Source organism: Stegostoma tigrinum, chromosome 7 (assembly GCF_030684315.1).
Source record: "Stegostoma tigrinum isolate sSteTig4 chromosome 7, sSteTig4.hap1, whole genome shotgun sequence".
In the NCBI taxonomy this organism is placed as follows: domain Eukaryota; kingdom Metazoa; phylum Chordata; class Chondrichthyes; order Orectolobiformes; family Stegostomatidae; genus Stegostoma; species Stegostoma tigrinum.
Window position 1 is genome coordinate 4,453,393 of NC_081360.1, and position 20,316 is coordinate 4,473,708.

General features: G+C 44.7%; 1 protein-coding gene across 12 annotated transcripts in view; it reads left to right on the plus strand.

The window, feature by feature from the left end:
- Positions 1 to 20,316, plus strand: part of trpm2 (transient receptor potential cation channel, subfamily M, member 2) — a 230,666-nt gene that overhangs the window by 57,035 nt on the left and 153,315 nt on the right. For all 12 annotated transcript variants that reach the window (XM_059647003.1, XM_059647008.1, XM_059647009.1 and 9 more), the window contains 2 exons: positions 4,111 to 4,291; positions 7,011 to 7,177. In XM_059647003.1, coding sequence (XP_059502986.1) covers positions 4,111 to 4,291; positions 7,011 to 7,177 — 348 coding nt within the window. The remainder of the gene's footprint in view (positions 1 to 4,110; positions 4,292 to 7,010; positions 7,178 to 20,316) is intronic.

The following is a 20,316-nucleotide window of genomic DNA, read 5'->3' on the forward strand; positions in this document are numbered from 1 at the left end:
AGGCAAAGCGTTCCATTCCCTTACTACTCTCTGAGTAAAGACATCTGTCTCTGACATCTGTCCAATATCTTTCACCCCTCAATTTAAAGCTATGCCCCCTCGTGCTCGCCGTCACCATCCTAGGAAAAAGGCTCTCCCTAGCCACCCAATCCTAACCCTCTGATTATTTTATATGTTTCAATTAAGTCATCTCTCAACCTTCTTCTCTCTAATGAAAACAGGCTCAAGTCCCTCAGCCTTTTCTCATAAGGGCTTCCCTCCATACCAGGCAACATCCTAGTAAATCTCCTCTGCACCCTTTCCAAAGCTTCCACATCCCTCTTATAATGCGGTGACCAGAACTGTACACAATACTCCCAAGTGCGGCCGCACCAGAGTTTTGTACAGCTTCGCCATAACCTCTTGGTTCCGGAACTCGATCCCTCTATTAATAAAAGCTAAAACACTGTATGCCTTCTTAACAGCCCTGTCAACCTGGGTGACATCTTTCAAGGATCTGTGTACATGGACACCAAGATCTCTCTGCTCATCTACACTAGTAAGAATCTTACCATAAGCCAAGTACTTTGCCTTCTGGTTACTCCTACCAAAGTGCATCACCTCACACTTGTCTGCATTAAACTCCATTTGCCACCTCTCAGCCCAGCTCTGCAGCTTATCTATGTCTCTCTGCAACCTACAGTATCCTTCGTCACTATCCACAACTCCACCGACCATAGTGTCGTCTGCAAATTTACTAACCCATCCTTCTACGTCCTCATCCAGGTCATTTATAAAAATGACAAACAGCAGTGGACACAACACCAACCCTTGCGGTACACCACTAGTAACTGGTCTCCACGATGAACATTTCCCATCAACTACCACCCTCTGTCTTCTTTCAACAAGCTAATTTCTGATCCAAACTGCTATATCTCCCACAATTCCATTCCTCCACATTTTGTACAACAGCCTATTGTGGGGAACCTTATCAAACGTCTTGCTGAAATCTATATACACCACATCAACCGGTTTACTCTCATCTACCTGTTTGGTCACCTTCTCAAAGAACTCAATAAGGTTTGTGAGACACAACCTTCCCTTCACAAAACTGTGCTGACTATCCCTAATCAATTAATTCTTTTCCAGATGATTATAAATCCTATCCCTTATAACCTTTTCCAACACTTTACTAACAACTGAGGTAAGGCTCACTGGTCTATAATTACCAGGGTTGTCTCTACTCCCCTTCTTGAACAGGGGAACCACATTTGCTATCCTCCAGTCATCTGGCGCTATTCCTGTAGACAATGACGATTTAAAGATCAATGTCAAAGGCTCGGCAATCTCCTCCCTGGCTTCCTAGAGGACCCGAGGATAAATCCCATCTGGCCCAGGGGACTTATCTATCTTCACCCTCTGAAGGATTTCTAATACCTCTTCCTTGTGAACTTCAATCCCACCCAGTCTAGTAGCTTGTATCTCAGTATTCTCCTCAACAACATTGTCATTTTCCAGAGTGAATACTGTTGAAAAATATTCATTTAGCACTTCACCTATCTCATCTGACTCCACACACAACTTACTACTACTATCCTTGATTGGGCCTAATCTTAGTTTCGTCATTCTTTTATTCCTTAAATACCTATAGAAAGCCTTAGGGTTTACCCTGATCCTATCCGCCAACAACTTCTCATGTCTCTTCCTGGCTCTTCTGAGCTCTCTCTTTAGGTCTTTCCTGGCTACCTCGTAGCCCTCAAGTGCCCTAACTGAGCCTTCACATCTCATCCTAACTTAAGCCTTCTTCTTCCTCTTGAAGAGAGATTCCTCCTCCTTCGTAAACCACAGCTCCCGTACTCTACAGCTTCCTCCCTGCCTGACAGGTACATACTTATCTAGGACACAAAGGAGCTTTTCCTTGAATAAGCTCCACATTTCTAATGTGCCCATCCCCTGCAGTTTCTTTCCCCATCCTATGCTCCCTAAATCTTGCCTAATCTCATTGTAATTGCCTTTGCCCCAGCTATAACTCTTGCCCAGTGGTATATACCTTTCCATCACTGAAGTAAACATAACAGAATTGTGATCACTATCACCAAAGTGCTCACCTACTTCCAAATCTAACACCTGGCCAGGCTCATTACCCAGTACCAAATCTAATGTGGCTTCGCCCCTTGTTGGTCTACCTACATACTGTGTCAGGAAGCCCTCCTGCACACACTGAACAAAAACTGACCCATCTATCGTACTCGAACGATAGTGTTCCCAGTCAATATTTGGAAAGGTGAAGTCCCCCATGACAACTACCCTGTCTCTGTCACTTCTATCGAGAATCATCTTTGCTATCTTTTCCTCTACATCTCAGGAACTATTCGGAGGCCTATAGAAAACTCCCAACAGGGTGACCTCTCCTTTTCTTTTTCTAACCTCAGCCCATACTACCTCAGTTGGCGAGTCCCCAAACATCCTTTCTGCAACTGTAATACCGTCCTTGACCAAAAATGCCACACCTCCGCCCCTTTTACCATCTTCTCTGTTGTGGACAATTCTGGTCACCCAGTTATAAGATGAATACTACAAAGCTGGAGAAGGTTCAGAAGAGATTTACCAAGATGTTGCTACATATGGAAGATTTAAGTTATAAAGAAAGGCAGGTTAGGTTTTGAATTTTTTCACTGGAGCACAGGAGATTGAGAGGCAACCTGATAGAAATTTATAAAATAACGAGAGGTATAAATCGAGTTGTCTTTTCCCCAGAATGGGTGATAGAACATGGAACATAGAACAGTACAGTACAGTACAGGCCCTTCAGCCCATGATGTAGTGCTGGACTTTTCCCCTAAATCTAAGGTCTATCTAACCTCCACCAGTACTTCGTATTTTTAAGGGATTATTAAGGTGACAGGAGGTTTAATGAAGACATAAGAGGCAATTTTTTTACACAGACGCTGATTCACACGTAGAATGAACTTCCTGAGGAAGTGGTGAATGTGGGTACAATTACAACTTTTAAAAGACATTTGGATAGATACATGAATAGGAAAGGTTTGGCAGGATATAGACCAGGAGCAGGCAGGTGGGGCTAATTTAGTTTGGGATTATGTTCAGCATGGGCTGTTTGGACCAAAGGGTCTTTGTTCCACACTGTATGAGCTTCTGACCTATCTACATCCAACCCAGCAGAGATTTCAGGATCCTCATACTCACTCATCCTCCAACACAAATTAGTGGACCATCTCCATCATCTTTTTACAGTTTGCTTACAATGTGCACATCACTTTGTGACAATGAGTGAGTTGTTTTGTGGGTCCCACTGAGCTTTGCAAAGCTAAGCTGCTGATGGAATCAGGTGATTTTGTCTGCTTCTACATTCTCAGAGTGCATGACCTCCTGTTAGAAGAGTGTTACAAATATGCACACAAAAATTAGATTAGATTCCCTACAGTGTGGAAACTGGCCTTTCAGCCCAACATCCACATGACCCCCTGAAGCATCTCACCCAGACCCATCCCCCTATAACCCACACACCCCTGAACACGATGGGCAATTTAGCATGGCCAATCCATCTAGCCTGCACATCTTTGGACTGTGGGAGGAAACCAGAGCACCTGGAGGAAACCCACGCAGACACGGGGAGAATGTGCAAATTCCACACAGACAGTCACCCGAGGCTAGAATCGAACCTGGGTCCCTGGTGCTGAGGCGCAGTGCTAACCACTGAGCCACAGTGCCACCCAAAGTTGAGCAGGTATAAACCAATCAGGCCCTCAAGCCTGGAATGCCATTCAATAAGATAACTGCAGATGTAACTCTGCTTCGCCCTCTGCCAATTAATAGAAAATTAACTTGAAAGTTAGCCCCTTATTAATGGCCATGACAACAATCAAGTATGAAGCAAAACTGGAGATTAGAAAAAAGCCTATTTGACTGGAAGTCTATAATTGCCTGACAGAGTCTTCTCATTCTCTTATGGCCAGTGGTAGGTCATGGTGATAGATGCGCTGAGTGACCAGTAATCAGAGGGTGCGATCATTGCAGTTGGTGTCATTTGATGAATCCTCCTGAAATCGAGGCTACCAGGATTAACGACCTGTGACATGAATAACACTTGTGCCCAACTCTTATTTTCAGTACGCCCGAGTCTCAAATGACACTGCTCCAGCAACACTCTACCATCTTATGACTGAGTACTGGGGACTAACCCCTCCGCATCTTCTCATTTCTGTAACTGGAGGGGCAAAGAACTTTCACTTGAAGCCAGGCCTGAGAGTCATGTTCCGGAGAGGCCTAATTAAAGTGGCTCAATCGACAGGTGTGACACAACCATCATTTTTAAACATGTTCCTGATGATTTTAGAAGTTATCAGTTGTATTAAGGCCTTTCTAGATCTCTGTTGTACCTTTCTGATTTGTAATGTGTGAACCAGAATTGGGCATGAAACTCTGTTGCTGCAATTCGGATCATGCATGACTTTAAACCTATGTCTGCTCTTGATTCTGTTTCTTTAGAAATGAATGCCATTGCGTTATTTACACTGTTATAAGTTTGTTAGTCTATGTTCTGAGATAATGATTATTGAACCTATATCCCTGAAACCCTCTCATCCTCCACACCACTTGCAATTTCATAGAAAGCACGGCCTCTTTAACCAGTTATCAGTGTTGACATTCATTTGCCATTTCAAAACATCCTGCAGATTATTCAAGTCTTTGTTTATTTTCTCAGGGTCCTTCAGTGTTATCAACACTTCCTAATATCATCTCATCTATAACCTTGATATACTTCAGTGCACAAGTCAGTGAGCAATCAGTCGCGTCTTCTCCTGCTGGATACATACTAAAATTAGTTTTCTTGTGTTTCAGTCCTGATGTTGCAAGATGAAAAGCATCAATGTCATCTCTTTCTTTGTTTAGCAATTCTTAAATTCTGTAGGACAAAGCAATTCCTAATGCACAAGTATAATGGTGTCACCAAATCTCTTCCCTGTGTCTTTAATATGTCTGTGGAATGTTTTGTGATTCCATTTCACAGTCTTCATTTCGGAGGTACTTTTCACTTTGATATTATTTATATGTTATTTTGCCATTTCCTTCCTTGTTGTTTTAGAAATGTAGAGACATAGAAAATAGGAGCAGGAGAACACCATTCAGCCCTTTGAGACTGCACTCCCATTCAGTATGATCATCCAATTCAATACCTGGCTCCCACTTTTTCCTCATATCTTATGATCCATTTTTCCTTTAGAATTATATCTGTTTCCTACTGGAAAACATTCAGTGTTTTGGTTTCATCACTCACTAGGTCAAGGAATTTCTACTCATCTCAGTCGAAATGGCCTAGCCTATATCTTAGAGCTGTGACCTCATGTTCTGGATTCCCCAGCCACTGGGGGACGATGCTTCCTGTGTTTATACTGTCTGGACCTGTTTGAATTTTTAGGTTTCTATGAGATCCCCCTCATTCTTCTAAACTCCAGTAAATACAGTCCTGACTGAGCTAGATAAAAACCGAAAAAACTGTGGATGCTGTAAATCAGGAACAAAAACAAAGTTGCTGGAAAAGCTCAGTAGGTCTGGGAGCATCTGTGAAGGAAAAAAACATAGTTAATGTTTCGGGTCACGTGACCCTTCCTCAGAACTGGTAGTGGCAGGGAAAACATCAGTTTATATGCAGAAAATAGGGAAGTAGGCGTGGTAGGGAGTAAACAATAGGATAGAGCCAAAAGAGAGAGAAAGACAGTTGGATAGACAAAGGAGTTGCTAATGATCAGGCTGGGAGGGTGAATAGTTGTTAATGGGGACTGTTCGTGATTAACAACAGGGGATGTGTAATGGTAGGCTATGTGGTAACAAGGTGTAGGCTTGGCGACAAGTTCGCAGAATATCTACGTTCTGCTCGCAAAAAAGACCCAGTTGCCTGCCATTTCAACACACTACCCTGCACCCTGGCCACCATCTCCATCTCTGACTTGCTGCAGTGTTCTCACAAGCCCAATGCAAGCTGGAGGAACAATACATCACTTTCTGTTTGGGGACCCTACAGCCCTCCAGACTCAATATTGATTTCAATAATTTTTGGGCCTAAATGCTCCCATGTCCCAGCCCCCTACCCCACACACCAGGCCTTGTTACCACATAGCCTGCCATTACACACTCCCTGTTGTTAATCACTAACAGTCCCCATTAACAACTATTCACCCTGCCAGTCTGATCGTTGGTAACTCTTTTTATCAGTCCAACTGTCTTTCTCTCTCTTCGGGCTCTATCCTATCGTTTACTCCCTACCCTGCCCACTTCCCTATCTTCTGCATATAAACTGATGTTTTCCCTGCCACCACCAGTTCTGAGGAAGGGTCATCAGACACGAAATGTTAACTCTGTTTTTCTTCTTCACAGATGCCGCCGGGCCTGCTGAGCTTTTCCAGAAACTTTGTTTTTATTTCTAACTGAGCTGTCTCTCTTCACACATCATCAGAAATCAGTGTGGTAAACCATTGCTGCATTCACTCCATGGCTCAGATGGGGATTCTGTGATTCTATAAAGAGACAAAAACTGTGCAGAATACTCCAGGTGTGGTCTCATCAAAACTCTGTATAATTGCAGCAAGACATTCCTCCTCCTGTGATCAAATCCTCTCACAATGAAGTACAACATATTGCTTGCCTCTTCACTGCCTGCTACACCTGCACACTTACTTCCAGCAACTGGTGTACAGAGAAACCAAGATCTCGTTGCATATGTACCTCTCACAATTTACAGCCATTCAGATAAAAATCCATTTTCCTGTTATTGCTCCCAAAGTAGGTAACCTTACATTTTATCCACATTACCTGCCATGCATTTGGACAGTCACTCAACTTGTCACAATCACATTTCAACATCTCTTCATGATCCTCACTCTTCACCCATCCACTCACCTTTGTGTCATCTGCACGTTTGTAGATTTTAGATTCAGCACCTTCATCTAAAACATGACTATATATAACAGATTCTGTGAGCCTTGACGTTTACCCCTCTGTTTCTCTCCCAGGAGCATGGATTATCACAGGAGGTACCTTTGCTGGTGTAATGAAGCATGTTGGAGAGTCAGTGCGACACTGTAAGATGACCAGCCGATCCAAGAAACAACAGATCGTGTCCATTGGCATTGCTAGCTGGGGCATTGTGCATAACCGAAAGGGTCTGATATCTGAAGAGGTGAGCCATATAGGAACAGCATACCTAACAGCTGGAGAGAGGGTCATAAGAAAGAAAGAGACTGATTAGTGAACAGGTGAGCCACAGAAAGAGAGCCTGATACCTTGAGAGATGAATGATATATATAGACAGAGAAGCTGATAGCTGAATAGGTGAGTGACACAGGGAGAGAGTAGCTGATGGCTGGAGAGATGAGCAGCAGAAAGCGAGAGCTTGATAGCTGGAGACATGAATGATAGAGAGAGAGAACTTTGTATCTAATGCCATCAGCCATAGAGAGAGAGAGAGAGACAGAAAGAGGAGAAAGAGAGAGAGAGTCTAACAGCTGGACAGGTGACCCTGAGGCAGACAGTCTGCTAGCTGGAGAGTTAGTGATATAAAGAGAGAGATTGAGATCCTGATAATTGAACAGGTGAACTAAAAAAAGAGAGAGGGTCTGATAGTTGAGGAAGTAAGCTGTAGTGGAAAGGTAAATGAGAGAGAAAGAGACAGAGTGAGCCTGATACCTACAGAGGTAAGCCATATAGAGAGAGGGAGAGAAAAAGAAGAGCCTGATAGCTGGTGATGTGAACTGTAGAGAGAGACATGAGTGATAGAGCTAGAGACTTGGATATCAGGAGACGTGAACAGATATTTGGAGGCAAGCCATAGAAAGAGAAAAGGAAAGTGCTTGATAAATGGAGAAGTGTGATATATAAAGAGAGGAAGAGCCTCAGAAAGGTGAACCATAGAGAGAGAGAAAACCAGATAGCTGGAGAGAGCCAAGCCATAAAGAGAGAATGATATCTGGAAAAGTGCACCATAGAGCAAGAAAGAAAGCTTGATAGCTGGAATGGTGAGTGAAAGGGACAGAAAGTCTGATAGCTGGAGATGTGATCCACCGTGTGAAAGAGATAGAGAAGTCCATTGACCCAGTTGATCGAGATCCCATTGTACCCTTATATAACCTTCTTCACTGTCCACTATACCAACCAATTTTTGTGTCATCCACAAACTTACTAACCATGCCTCCTATATTCTCATCCAAATCATTTACATAAGTGATAAACAACAATGAAGACAGCACTGATCCTCTGTGGCATACCACTGGTCATGGGCCTCCAGTATGAACAACATTTCTGTGCTGCCACACTCTGTCTCCTACTGTCAAGCCAATTTTGTATCCAATTGTTTGGCTTTCCATGGATCCCATGTGATCTAACCTTACCTACCAGTCTACCATGCGGAACATTGTCAAAGGCCTTGCTAAAGTCCATGTAGACAATGTATACCTCTTTTCCCTCATCTGTTTTCTTGGTTACTTCTTCATAAAACTTAATCAAGTTTGTGAGACACGATTTTCCATGCACAAAATCATGCTCGCTATCCCTAATCAGTCCTTGCCTTTCCAAATATATGTAGATCGTGTCTCGCAGGTTCCCCTCCAATAACTTACCTACCACTGATCTCAGGTCTGCAGTTCCCTGTCTTTTCTTTGCAGGAGTAACAGCACAGCATTAGCCGTACTCTACGCTTCTGACACATCACCCTGGCTACTAATGATGCATGACAGAGAGACGATGATAATTGGAGAGGTGAGCCGTAGGGACAGAGCCTGAAAACTGAAGATGTGAGCCACAGAGAGTGAGAGAGACAATGAACCTGATAACTGAAGAGATGACTGATCCTGATAGATAGAGAGGTGAGCCATAACACAAGAGAGAGAGAGAGAGACAGAGACAGAGACAGAGAGAGAGAGACTGAGAGCTGGAGAGGTGAGCTACACAGAGAGAGAGAGAAAGAGAGAGAGAAAAGAAAAGGGTGATAGTTGGAGAGGCGAGCAATAGGGGCAAAAACAGCTTGAAAGCTGGAGATGAGATACTGATGGAGAGGTGAGAGACTGATAGCTAGAGAGACAAGTGATAGAGATAGTGAGAGAGCCCAGGAACAAACTACTGCAGATGCTGGAATCTGTACTGAGGAAAACCATTGTTGGAGATCACAGTGGGTCAGACAGCATCCATCGAGATAGAGCAAGTTTACATTTCGAGTCTAGGTGACTTCATCAGAGCTGAAGTGAAGTATGGAGGGAACAATATTTATGCTTTTGTTTGGGAAGTGGGGGTGATGGATGTGGGACTAGTGGGTGTAGGGTGTTGGTGGAGAAAGGATATTAATAATTCAGATTAACTGTTCGGAATGTGAGAACGATAGAACAATGGCGTGTCTCCAGTCAGACTTGAAAGGATAATAACTGGGATGGGAGGAGGGAGGACGTGGTAACAAGCTAAAAGTAAGGGAAGAAATAGTTCACAATTTTAAAAATGCTGAACTCAATATTAAGTCCAGAAAGCTGTAAAGTGCCAAATCTGAAGATGAAATGTCATTCCCCCAGTTTGCGCTGTGATTCATTGGAGCACTGCAGCATGCCGAGGACAGACAAGTGGGCATGCAAGCAGGACACTATGTTCAAATGACTGGCTATGGGAAGGTCGGGATCATGCTTGTGCACAGACTGGAGGTGTTCCGCAAAGTGGTCACCCAGTCTGCATTTGGTTTCTTCAAAGTAGAGTGGGCCACATTGGTTGCAGCGAATACATTTACAAGATTAGAGGAGGTACAGGTAACATGCTGCTTCTCCTGGAAAGAATGTTTAGGCTGTTGGTTGGTGAGCAGGGAGAGTGTGAAGAGACAGATATTGCACCTTCTATGTTTACATGGAAAGGTGCCATGGAGAGAGGGATGTTGTTGGTGGTTATGGAATGTACTAGGATGTTCCAGAGGGAATGATCCCTGTGACATGCAGACAGGGGGAGTGAGGGGAAGATGTGTTTGTGGGTGGCGTTCTGCTGAAGTTGTCTGAAATGGCAGAAAATGATCCTTTGAATATGGAGGCTGATGGGATGAAAATTGAAGACAAGCGGAACCCGTTCACACTGTTGTGAGTGATGGGAAGGGGCAAGGGCAGTAGCACAAGTGATAATGGGAACTGCAGATGCTGGAGAATCCAAGATAATAAAATGTAAGGCTGGATGAACACAGCAGGCCCAGCAGCATCTCAGGAGCACAAAAGCTGACGTTTCGGGCCTAGACCCTTCATCAGAGAGGGGGATGGGGTGAGGGTTCTGGAATAAATAGGGAGAGAGGGGGAGGCGGACCGAAGATGGAGAGAAAAGAAGATAGGTGGAGAGAGTATAGGTGGGGAGGTAGGGAGGGGATAGGTCAGTCCAGGGAAGACAGACAGGTCAAGGAGGTGGGATGAGGTTAGTAGGTAGGAGATGGAGGTGCGGCTTGGGGAGGGAGGATGGGATGGGTGAGAGGAAGAACAGGTTAGGGAGGCAGAGACAGGTTGGACTGGTTTTGGGATGCAGTGGGTGGAGGGGAAGAGCTGGGCTGGTTTAGGGATGTGATGGGGGAAGGGGAGATTTTGAAGCTGGTGAAGTCCACATTGATACCATTAGGCTGCAGGGTTCCCAAGCAGAATATGAGTTGCTGTTCCTGCAACCTTCGGGTGGCATCATTGTGGCACTGCAGGAGGCCCATGATGGACATGTCATCTAAAGAATGGGAGGGGGAGTGGAAATGGTTTGCGACTGGGAGGTGCAGTTGTTTGTTGCGAACCGAGCGGAGGTGTTCTGCAAAGCGGTCCCCAAGCCTCCGCTTGATTTCCCCAATGTAGAGGAAGCCACACTGGGTACAGTAGATGCAGTATACCACATTGGCAGATGTGCAGGTGAACCTCTGTTTAATGTGGAATGTCACCTTGGGGCCTGGGATAGGGGTGAGGGAGGAGGTGTGGGGGCAAGTGTAGCATTTCCTGCGGTTGCAGGGGAAGGTGCCGGGTGTATGGGGTTGGAGGGCAGTGTGGAGCGAACAAGGGAGTCACGGAGAGAGTGGTCTCTCCGGAAAGCAGACAGGGGTGGGGATGGAAAAATGTCTTGGGTGGTGGGGTCGAATTGTAGATGGCGGAAGTGTCGGAGGATGATGCGTTGTATCGGGAGGTTGGTGGGGTGGTGTGTGAGAACGAGGGGGATCCTCTTTGGGCAGATGTGGTGGGGGCGGGGTGCGAGGGATGTGTTGTGGGAAATGTGGGAGACGCGGTCAAGGGCGTTCTCGATCACTGTGGGGGAAAGTTGCGGTCCTTGAAGAACTTGGACATCTGGGATGTGTGCGAGTGGAATGCCTTATCGTGGGAGCAGATGCGGCGGGGGCAGAGGAATTGGGAATACGGGATGGAATTTTTGCAGGAGGGTGGGTGGGAGGAGGTGTATTCTAGGTAGCTGTGGGAGTCGGTGGGCTTGAAATGGACATCAGTTACAAGCTGGTTGCCTGAGATGGAGACTGAGAGATCCAGGAAGGTGAGGGATGTGCTGGAGATGGCCCAGGTGAACTGAAGGTTGGGGTGGAAGGTGTTGGTGAAGTGGATGAACTGTTCGAGCTCCACTAGGGAGCAAGAGGCGGCGCCGATACAGTCATCAATGTAACGGAGGAAGAGGTGGGGTTTGGGGCCTGTGTAGGTGCGGAAGAGGGACTGTTCCACGTAACCTACAAAGAGGCAGGCATAGCTGGGGCCCATGCGGGTGCCCATGGCCACGCCCTTAGTCTGTAGGAAGTGGGAGGAGTCGAAAGAGAAGTTGTTGAGGGTGAGGACGAGTTTGGCTAGGCGGATGAGGGTGTCGGTGGAGGGGGACTGGTCGGGCCTGCAGGACAGGAAGAAGCAGAGGGCCTTGAGGCCATCTGCATGCGGAATGCAGTAGCACAAGTGTTAGGTCAGATGCTGTTGAGGGCCCTGTCTACCATAATGGGTGGGAAACCATAGTAGATGAAGGAACTGGGAGAATGGGATGGAGTACTTGCAGGACATGCAGTGTGATAAGCTGTAGTGAAGGTAGCTATAGGAGTCAATAGCTTTGTAGTGGATAGCAGTGGATGGTTTATTTCCCAAAACAGAGACAGAGTGGCCGAGGAAAGGAAGGGATGTATCATAAATGGATGATATGAAAGCCATAGAGGGGTGGAAATTGGAAGAGAAAGAATGAAGTTTTCAAGGTCCTGGCAGGAGCACGAAGTGGCATCGAAGCAGTCATCAATATACCGAGAAAAGAATTATGGAATGGGTCCAGTGTAAAACTGATGTAAGGATCTTTCCACATATGCCATAAAGAGGCAAGCATTACTGGGACCTATGTTTGTGCCCACAGCAGTTCCTTTGACTTGGCAGAAGTAAGATAAATTAAAGGAGAAATTGTTCAGTGAGAGAACAAGCTCAACCAGGTGGACTAGAGTGGTGGTGGATTGGGGCTGTTCGGGCCTCTAGTCAGAGAGAGACCCAGGTAGCTGGAGAGTTGATCAATAGAGAGAAAGAGCACTAAAGGTGGAGAGATTAGTGGTAAATGGAAAGAATCTGACAGCTGAAGGGGTAAGTGAGAGAGAGACTGTTAGCTGGAGAGTTAAGCAGTAGAGTGAATGAGAGAGAAAGAGCCTGATAACTGGAGATGTGAACCATAGAGTGTGAGAGACTGATAGGTGGATGGGTGAACCATTGAAAGAGAGCCAGAAACATGGTGAGGTGAGCAATAGAGAGAGAAATATAGTCTAATATCGAGAGCTGAGCCATTCAGTGAGAGATATTGATACTTTGATACCTGTTGAAGTGAGTAATACAGACAGGGAGTCTGACAGCTGGAGATGTGAAGTAGAGAGAGAGAGAGAGAGAGAGACTGAGATCCTGATAGCTGGAGAGGTAAACCATAAAAACAGAGACAGCTTAATATCTATAGGGGTGAGACATAACAACAGAGAGAGAGCCTATCAGGTAGAGAAGTGAGCAATAGAGGGACAGAGAAAGAGAAGCTGAGATCTGGAGAGGTCAACCACAGAGAGGGAGTAATAGCAGGTGTGTGAGTGATAGAGACAGAGAGAGAACCTGATATCTGGAGAGGTAAGCAAGAAAGATTTTCAGCTGCAGAGGTCAGGAATTGTGTGTGTGAGAGAGGGAAAATCTGATAGCTGAAGAGGTGAACCAATGAAAGTGAGGGACTGATAGCTGGAGAGAAGAGCCACAGAGAGGGAGAGACTGAGATCTAGAGAAGTGAACAACAGAGAAAGAGAGAGAGACTGATAGTGGATGAGGGGAGATACAGAGAGAGGGAGAGAGTTTGTTGCTGAAGAATTGAACCAAAGAGAAAGAGAAAGCCTGATAACGGGAGAGGTAAGCCACAAAAACAACAGAGAGAGGCTGAAGAATGTAAGATGAGCCACAGCAAGAGAGAAACAGCTTGACAGCTGGAGGTGCGAGCCAGAGAGGGAAAGCCAGAGAGAGCCAGAGAGAAATAACTGAAGAGGTAAGCCACAGGGAGCGAAAGAGAGATGGGGAGGGGTATAGAGAGACTGATTGCTGGAGAGGTGAGAAGTACAGGCCCTTCGGCTCATGATGTCGCGCTAACCTATTATCCTGCTAAGGTCAATCTATCCTGCATACCCTACATTTTACTATCCTCCATGTGCCCATCCAAGAGTCGCTTAAAAGTCTCTAAAGTATCTGACTTCATTACCACTGCTGGCAGCACATTCCACGTGCCCACCACTCTCTGTCTGAAGAACCTAACTCTGACATCTTCCATCTACCGTCCTTCAATCACTTTAAAATTATGATCCTTAGTAATAGTCATTTCCACCATTGGAAAAAGTCTCTGACTATCCACTCAATCTTTGCTTCTCATCATCTTGTAAACTTCTATCAAGTCACTTTCCATCCTTCTTTGCTCCAATGAAAAATGCCCTAACTTCCTCAACCTTTCCTCATAAGACCAGGCAGCATCCTGTGGACCCTCTCTAAAGCTTCCACATCTTTCCTGTAATGAGGTGACCAGAACTGAACACACTATTCCAAGTGTGGTCTAACCAGAATTTTATAGAACTGCAGCATAACCTCACGGCGCTTAAACTCAATTTCCCTGCCGATGAAAGCCAACAAATCATATGCCTTCTACGTAACCCTATCAACCTGGGTAGCAACTTTGAGGGATCTATGGATGTGGACTCCAAGATCCCTCAAAGTTGCTCCACACTGCCAAGAATTCTACCATTAACACTGTATTCTGCATTCAAATTTGACCTTCCAAAATGAATTACTTCACACTTTTCTGGATTGAATTCCATCTGCCACTTCTTTGCCCAACTCTGCATCCTGTCAATGTTCCGTTGCAACCTATAAAAGCCCTCCACAACTCCACCAACCTTCGTGTCATCAGCAAACTTACTAATCCACCCTTCCACTTCCTCATCCAAATTATTAATAAAGATCACAAAGAGCAGAAATCCCAGAACAGATCCCTGCGGACCACCACTGGTCACCGAGCTCCAGGCTGAATAATTTCCATCTACTACCACACTCTGTCTTCTACTGAACAACCAGTTCTGTATCCAAACAGCCAAATTTCCCTGCATCGCATAGAGAGAGAGCAATATATATAGACATAAAGGCCGGTGAGCTTGATGTCTGTGGTGGAGAAGTTCTTGAAGAAGATACTGAGTGACAAGATCTGTGTGTTGGATGAAATTGGATGTATTAGTGACAGGCAGCATGGTTTTGTCCAAGGAAGGTCATGTTTTTTCTTTTATTCATTCATGGTATGAGGACATTGCTGGCTAGGCAACATTTATTGCCCATCCCTAATTGCCCAGAGGGCAGTTCAGAGTCAACCACATTACTGTGGGTCTGGAGTCACATGTAGGCCAGACCAGGTATGGATGGCAGTTTCCTTCCCTAAGGGACGTTAGTGAACCAGATGGGTTTTTCCTGAAAATCGACAATGGATTCACAGTCATCATTAGATGCCTAATTCCGGATATTTATTGAATTCAGATTCCACCATCTGCCATGGGGGGATTTGAACCTGGGTCCCCAGAATATCATCTGGGTCTCTGGATTAACAGTCCAGTGATAATACCACTGGGCCATTGCACCCCAACCTGATGGAATTTTTTGAAGAGGTAATGAGGATAATTGATTAGGGAAGGCCTGTGGATATAGTTTATATGGACTTTAGTAAAGTATTTGATAAAGTCCCACATGGTAGGTTGGTACAACAGCTAAAATCACAAGGGATTCGGGGTGGCCTGGCTAGATGATGGAAACTGGTTTGGTCATAAAAGACAGAGGAGAGTGGTGGAAGGATGTTTTTCAGAATGGAGACCAATAACTAGTAGTGTTCCACAGGAGTCAGTCTTACGTCCTTTGTTGTTTGTAGTATATATAAATGTTCTGGAGGAAAATGTGGGTGGTCTGATAAGCAAGTTTGCTGATGATGCAGAGATTGGTGGAGTTGCTGATCATGCCAACGGCTGTGAAAGTATACAATAAGATATTGGTATATTGGAGTCTTGGGGGCACAGAAATGACAGATGGAGTTTATTCCAGACCAACATTTGACCAAATTTGAATGTGAATTGTGCTGTAATTGGCAGAACCATTAGAAACACTAACATTTAAACTGATCAGGGCAAGCAGGTCCACAATTCCTTGAAAGTGGCAACACAGGTAGCCAAGGTGATTAAGAAGGCAAATGGCTTGCTTGCCTTCATCGCCTGGGGCTTGGAGTACAAGAATTGGCAACACATGTTGCAGCTATATAAAGCCCTCATTAGGCCACATTTGGAGTATTGTGTGCAGTTTTGGTCACCATACTACCCGAAGGATGTAGAAGCTTTGGAAGAGTACAGAGATGGTTCATTAGTATGTTGCCTGGTCTCCAGAGCATTGACAATGAGGAAAGGTGAAAAAGACTAGGATTGTTTTCGCTGGAAAGACAACAGCTGAGAGGAGACCTGATAGAGGTCTTCAAAATTATGAGGGGTGGATCGTCAGAGGCTTTTTTACCCAATGTTGAAGTGTCAATTATAAGGGGACAGGTTCAAGGTCACAGGGGGAAAATTTAAGGGAAATGCTGTGAGTGAATTTTTTCATGCAGAAAGTGGTAGCAGCCTGGAATGCACTACCAGAAGTGGTGGTGGAAGCAGACACACTGAAGGCATTTAATAGGCACCTAGATGGGTACAAGAATAGCGAAGGAATAGAGGGATATGGATCAAAAAATGGCAGGTTTGTTTTTAGATTAATTAGGGCATGATGGTTGGCACATGCTTGGAGAGCCGAAGGCCTGTTCATGTGTGATACTTTATCATTTGTTCATTCTATTTTCCAGTCTATTTTTATAACTCAAATCTCTATTCCTGGCAATATCCTGGTAAATCTTTTCTGAACCCTCTCCAATTTAATAATATCCTTCCTATAACAGGGTGACCAGAACTGAACACAGCATTCCAAATGTCATGTAGAACCTCCACATGATGTTGCAACTCCTATACTCAAAGGTCTAAGCATTAAAAGCAAGCATGCTAAATGCCTTCTTAACTACCTTGTCTACCTGTGACGCAAATTTCAAAGAATTATGCGCCTGAACCCTAGGGTCTGTCTGTTCTACAACACTACCCAAGGAATTGTATAAGTGCTGCCCTTATTTGTTTTACCAGAATGCAACACCTTGCATTTATCCAAATTAAGCTGCATCTGCCACTCCTCAGCCCATTGGTCCAATCAATAAAGATCTCCTTGTAATCTTATATATTATTCTTCACTGTCACTATATCACCAATTTTGATGCCATCTACAAACTTACTAACCATGCCTCCTATATTCTCATTGAATTCATTTATATAAATGAAAAATAAAAGTGGACCCAGTACCAATCTCTGTTGAACACCACTTATCATAGGCCTCTGGTCCAAAAAACAACCCTCCGTTACCACTGTTTGTCTCCTACTGTCAAACTAGTTTTGTATCCAAATGGCAAGCTCATGCAGAATCCCACTTGATCTAACTTTACCAATTAGCCTGCCACACTGAAAGGCTTTACTAAGGGCCATGTCTAACACCAATGACAATAGCCACTGAGAGAGAAAAAGTGAGTGATAGCTGGAGAGGTGAGTCAAAGAGAGAAGTACAGAATTTGATTGTTGGAGAGGTGAGTACTGGAAAGAGAGAGAACAAAGAAAAATACAACACAAGACCAGGCCCTTCACCTACAGGATCCATATCCCTTTATTCCCTTCCTATTCATGTATTCGTCCAGGTTCTTCTGGAATACTGTTCTTGCGTCTGCTTCTACCACCTCTTATGGCAGTGTGTTACAGGCATTCACCATCCTTTAGGTGAAAACCTTGCCTCCCAGATCTCCTTTAAAACCACCCCATCTCCCACTGCAAAACCTTGAACATGTGTCTCTCAGTAATTGACCTTTCCATCCTGAGAAAAAAACCTCATGCTTTCCACTCTATCCAAACCATTCACAGTCTTATAAACTTCTTTCAAGTTGCCTCTCAACCTCCTGCATTCCAGTGCAAACAAACCTGGTCTATCCAAACTTTCTTCATAGCTAAAATTCCCCAGATCAAGCAACATCCTGGTAAGCCATTTCCGTACCCTCTCCAAAGCATTCACATCATTCTGGTAGTGTTGTGACTGGAATGATATGCAATATTCCAATTGTAGCTGAGCTAAAGTTCTATAAAGATAAGGGAAAGGAAGGCTATGGCCTAATGGTATTATAGGTGATTAATCTAGAAACCCAGATAATGTTATGGGGACCCAGGTTCAAATCCCACTGCAGCAGATGGTGGAATTTGAATTCAACAAAAAAAAATCTGGAATTTAGAATCTACTGGTGACCATGAACCCATTGCCAATTGTCAGGGAAAAAGCCCCACCTGGCTCACTAACGATCTTCAGATAAGGAAATCTGCCGTCTTCACCTGGTCTGGCCTACATGTGATTCCATGCAATGTGGTTGACTCTCAATTGCCCTCTGAAATGGCCTAGCAAATGATTCAAATGTACCAAATGTTACTGTATCTCAAAGAAATGAAACCAGACGGACCCCCTGGCACCAGCCTAGCCACCGGAAAAGACAATGGCAGAAGCAGTCCTTTAAAATCTGCAAAGTCCTCCTCACTAACATGTGGGGGTTAGTCCCAAAATTGGGAGAGCTGTCTCACAGACTAGTTAAGCAATGGCCTGACATAGCCATACTCACAGAATCCCAGATGTCTCAGAAACCACCATCACCATCCCTAGATATATCCTGCCTCACTGGCAGGACAGAGCCAGCAGAGGTGCTCGCAAGTGGTAAACAGTTGGGAAGGAGTTGCCCTGGGAGTTCATAAAATTGACTGCAGTCCCCATGAAACCTCAGCGTCAGTTAAACATGGGAAAGGAAACCTCTTGCTGCTTACCATGGATCGTCTTCCCTCAGCTGATGAATTGGTACTCATAGAATCATAGAGACCTACAGCACAGAGACAGGCCCTTTGGTCCAAACTAGCCCATGTCAACCAAAATGTCCATCCATTCTAACCCCATTTTCCTGCACTTGACCTATATGCTTCCATTCCTCCATGTTCAACAATACTTAGAGGAAGCACTGAGGATGGCGAGGGCACAAAATGTACTCTGGCTGGGGGATTCCAATGCCCACCACCAGGAGTGGCTCAGCAGCAATACTACTGATTGAGCTGGTCAAATCCTAAAGGACGTAGCCGCTAGACTGGGTGTGTGGCAGTGATAAGGGGAAAATGTAATTGACTTCTTCCTTACCAATCTGCCAGCTGCAGATACAACTTACCAACAGGATTGGTAAGAATGACCACCTTACAGTCCTTGTGGAGATGAAGTCCCGACTTCACATTGCGAAACCTCCATCATGTTGCGTGCAATTATCATTGTGCTAAATAGGTCACACTTCTAACAGAGATAATGGGATGCTGCTTGGCCTGCTGTGTTCATCCAGCCTCACATTTTATACACTTCTAACAGATCTTACTTTTTATGCATTTATAAAAAACTTTGGGTTCTGCTTAATCCTGTTTGCTAATAACTTTCTATGACCCCCTTTAGCCCTTCTAATTCCTTGTTTTAAGTTCTTTCCTAATTTCTTTGAATTTCTTCAAGGGCTTCGTCAGTTCTCACCCTCCTTGAGCTTACCTGTACTTCTTTCCTCTTTTGGCCAAAGACTGGGGGTAGGGTGGTGGGGTTTAACCTACTGTGGCAGGGTGATGGGAACTAGGGGAGGAGAGTGGTAGATGCAGAAATTGAAAGGGAGGAAGAAACCAAGGCAAACATGACTAACCAGAACAGGCAGGGAAACACTCCTGAAAAGAGCAGGGCTGATGGCCTGAAATGCATGTGTTTCAATGTGAGAAGTATAATAGGCAAGGTAGATGAACTTAAGAGCTTTGATTACTACTTGGAACAATAACATTATTTTGCTTATGGACACTTGGCTGAAAGAGGGATGGGACCGGCAGCTAAATGTCCTAGGATTTAGATGTTTCAGATATGATAGAAGGGGATGTAAATGGGGTGGGGAAATTTCAAGATAACAAAATGTGAAGCTGGATGAACATAGCAGGCCAAGCAGCATCTCAGGAGCACAAAAGCTGACATTTTGAGAGCTCTCTGATGAAGGGTCTAGGCCCAAAACGTCAGCTTTTGTGCTCCTGAGATGCTGCTTGGCCTGCTGTGTTCATCCAGCTTCACACTTTGTTATCTTGGATTCTCCAGCATCTGCAGTTCCCATTATCACTGGGGAAATTTCAACACTGGTAAAGGAGTATCTCACAGCTGTACTAAGGGAGGATAAATCAGAGGATTCCTACAGTGAGACAATATGGGTAGAACTCAGAAATCAAGTTCTGGAGGCATAATACAGGCCTCTCAACAGCCAGTGGTAGATAGTAGAAAGAATAGTACACAGGCTTTGGAAAGATGTGAAAACAGCAGCGTTATTGTGGTGGGTGATTTTAATTTCCCCTTTATTGACTGGGACTCACTTAGAGCAGGGGTGGAAACGCCAGGCCTGGACCAGATTTGTCCTCGGCTGCTTTGGGAAGCGAGAAATGCAATTGCTTCGCCACTTGCGAAGATCTTTGCATCCTTGCTCTCCACTGGAGTCGTACCTGAGGACTGGAGAGAGGCAAATGTAATTCCTCTCTTCAAGAAAGGAAATAGGGAAATCCCCGGCAATTCCAGACCAGTAAGTCTCACGTCTGTCATCTGCAAGGTGTTAGAAAGGATTCTGAGGGATAGGATTTATGACCATCTG